Consider the following 1,135-nt stretch of genomic DNA (forward strand, 5'->3'; position numbering starts at 1 on the left):
GATGTCGCCTCAGCCCGCGGTGTCACAGGGTGGTGGAGTCATGGAATGTTCAGGGGTGACCGTCAAGGTCATCCAGTCCCAACCCCCGCTGCCAGGGGGCAGGGAGATGCCCCCTAGACCAAGTTGCTCAAGGCCTTACCCAACCTGGCTTTGAATACTGCTGGATATGGGGTATCCACAACCTCCCCGGGCAGCCTGTTCCAGTGTCTCACCACCCTCACAAGTAGAACATTTCTTCCTAATATCTAACCGAAATTTCCCCCCTTTCAATTTGTATCCAGTACTTCTTGTCCCATCACTACAGTTCCTGATGAAGAGCCCTCTCCCACTTCTCTTTAGGATCCCTTCAGATACTGGAAAGTTACTCCGAGGTCTCCACTCAACCTTCTCCAGGCTGAACAGTTCCAGCTTTCTCAGCCTGTCCTCACAGGGCAGGTGCTCCAGTCCTCATCAGCCTTGTGGCCCTCCTCTGGACTTGTCCAACAGTTCTGTGCCCTCATGTCGGGACACCAGAACTATAAGCCAGGCGGGGTCTCACCAGGGCAGAGAAGAGGGAAAGAATCACCTCTTTTCACCTGCTGGCAATACTCCTTTGGTTGCAGCCCAGGATTTCCTTGGCTTTCTGGGCTGCAAGTGCTCACGCCAGCACATGTTGAGTTTGTCATCAACCATCACTCCCAAGTCTTTCTCTGCAGGGCTGCTCTCAGTCGTTTCTCTGCCCAACCTGTTGGTGTTCCTGGGATTGCCGCAACCCAGGTGCAGGACCTGGCAGTTGGCTTTGTTGACTTCATGAGTTTTGAATTTGGCCACTCTCAAGCCTGGCAAGGTCCCTCTGGATGAAATCGCTTCCCTCCAGCATGTTGACTGCACCGTGCAGTTGGAGCTGTCAGCAAATTTGCTGAAGGTGCACTTGATCCCACAGTCCGTGTCACCGACAAAGATGTTGAACAGTATTGGCCCCAATATTGACCCAAGGGACATTGCTTTCAGCTGCAAGTCATGGTTTTGTGAACAAATTCCTCTTGGGTCCTGAACCTTTTTCAAAGGCGTTGCGACTCCCACTTCTGTTAGTGTGTTCCAGACTAACAGAAGGGATTCCAGACAGGAATTGTGCTGGTTTCGTGGTGGTCGTTGC

At 52.5% G+C, this 1,135-nt stretch overlaps 1 protein-coding gene across 1 annotated transcript in view; it reads right to left on the reverse strand.

Moving 5' to 3' along the window:
- PLK4 (polo like kinase 4) overlaps positions 1–500 on the reverse strand; it is a 13,171-nt gene extending 12,671 nt beyond the window's left edge. The window contains exon 1 of the mRNA XM_017736890.1: positions 429–500. Within this exon, the coding sequence (XP_017592379.1) occupies positions 429–500 (72 nt within the window). The remainder of the gene's footprint in view (positions 1–428) is intronic.
- Between the last annotated feature and the right edge of the window lie 635 nt (positions 501–1,135).

Source organism: Corvus brachyrhynchos, unplaced genomic scaffold (genome assembly GCF_000691975.1).
Source record: "Corvus brachyrhynchos isolate BGI_N302 unplaced genomic scaffold, ASM69197v1 scaffold105, whole genome shotgun sequence".
Classification (NCBI taxonomy): Eukaryota; Metazoa; Chordata; class Aves; order Passeriformes; family Corvidae; genus Corvus; species Corvus brachyrhynchos.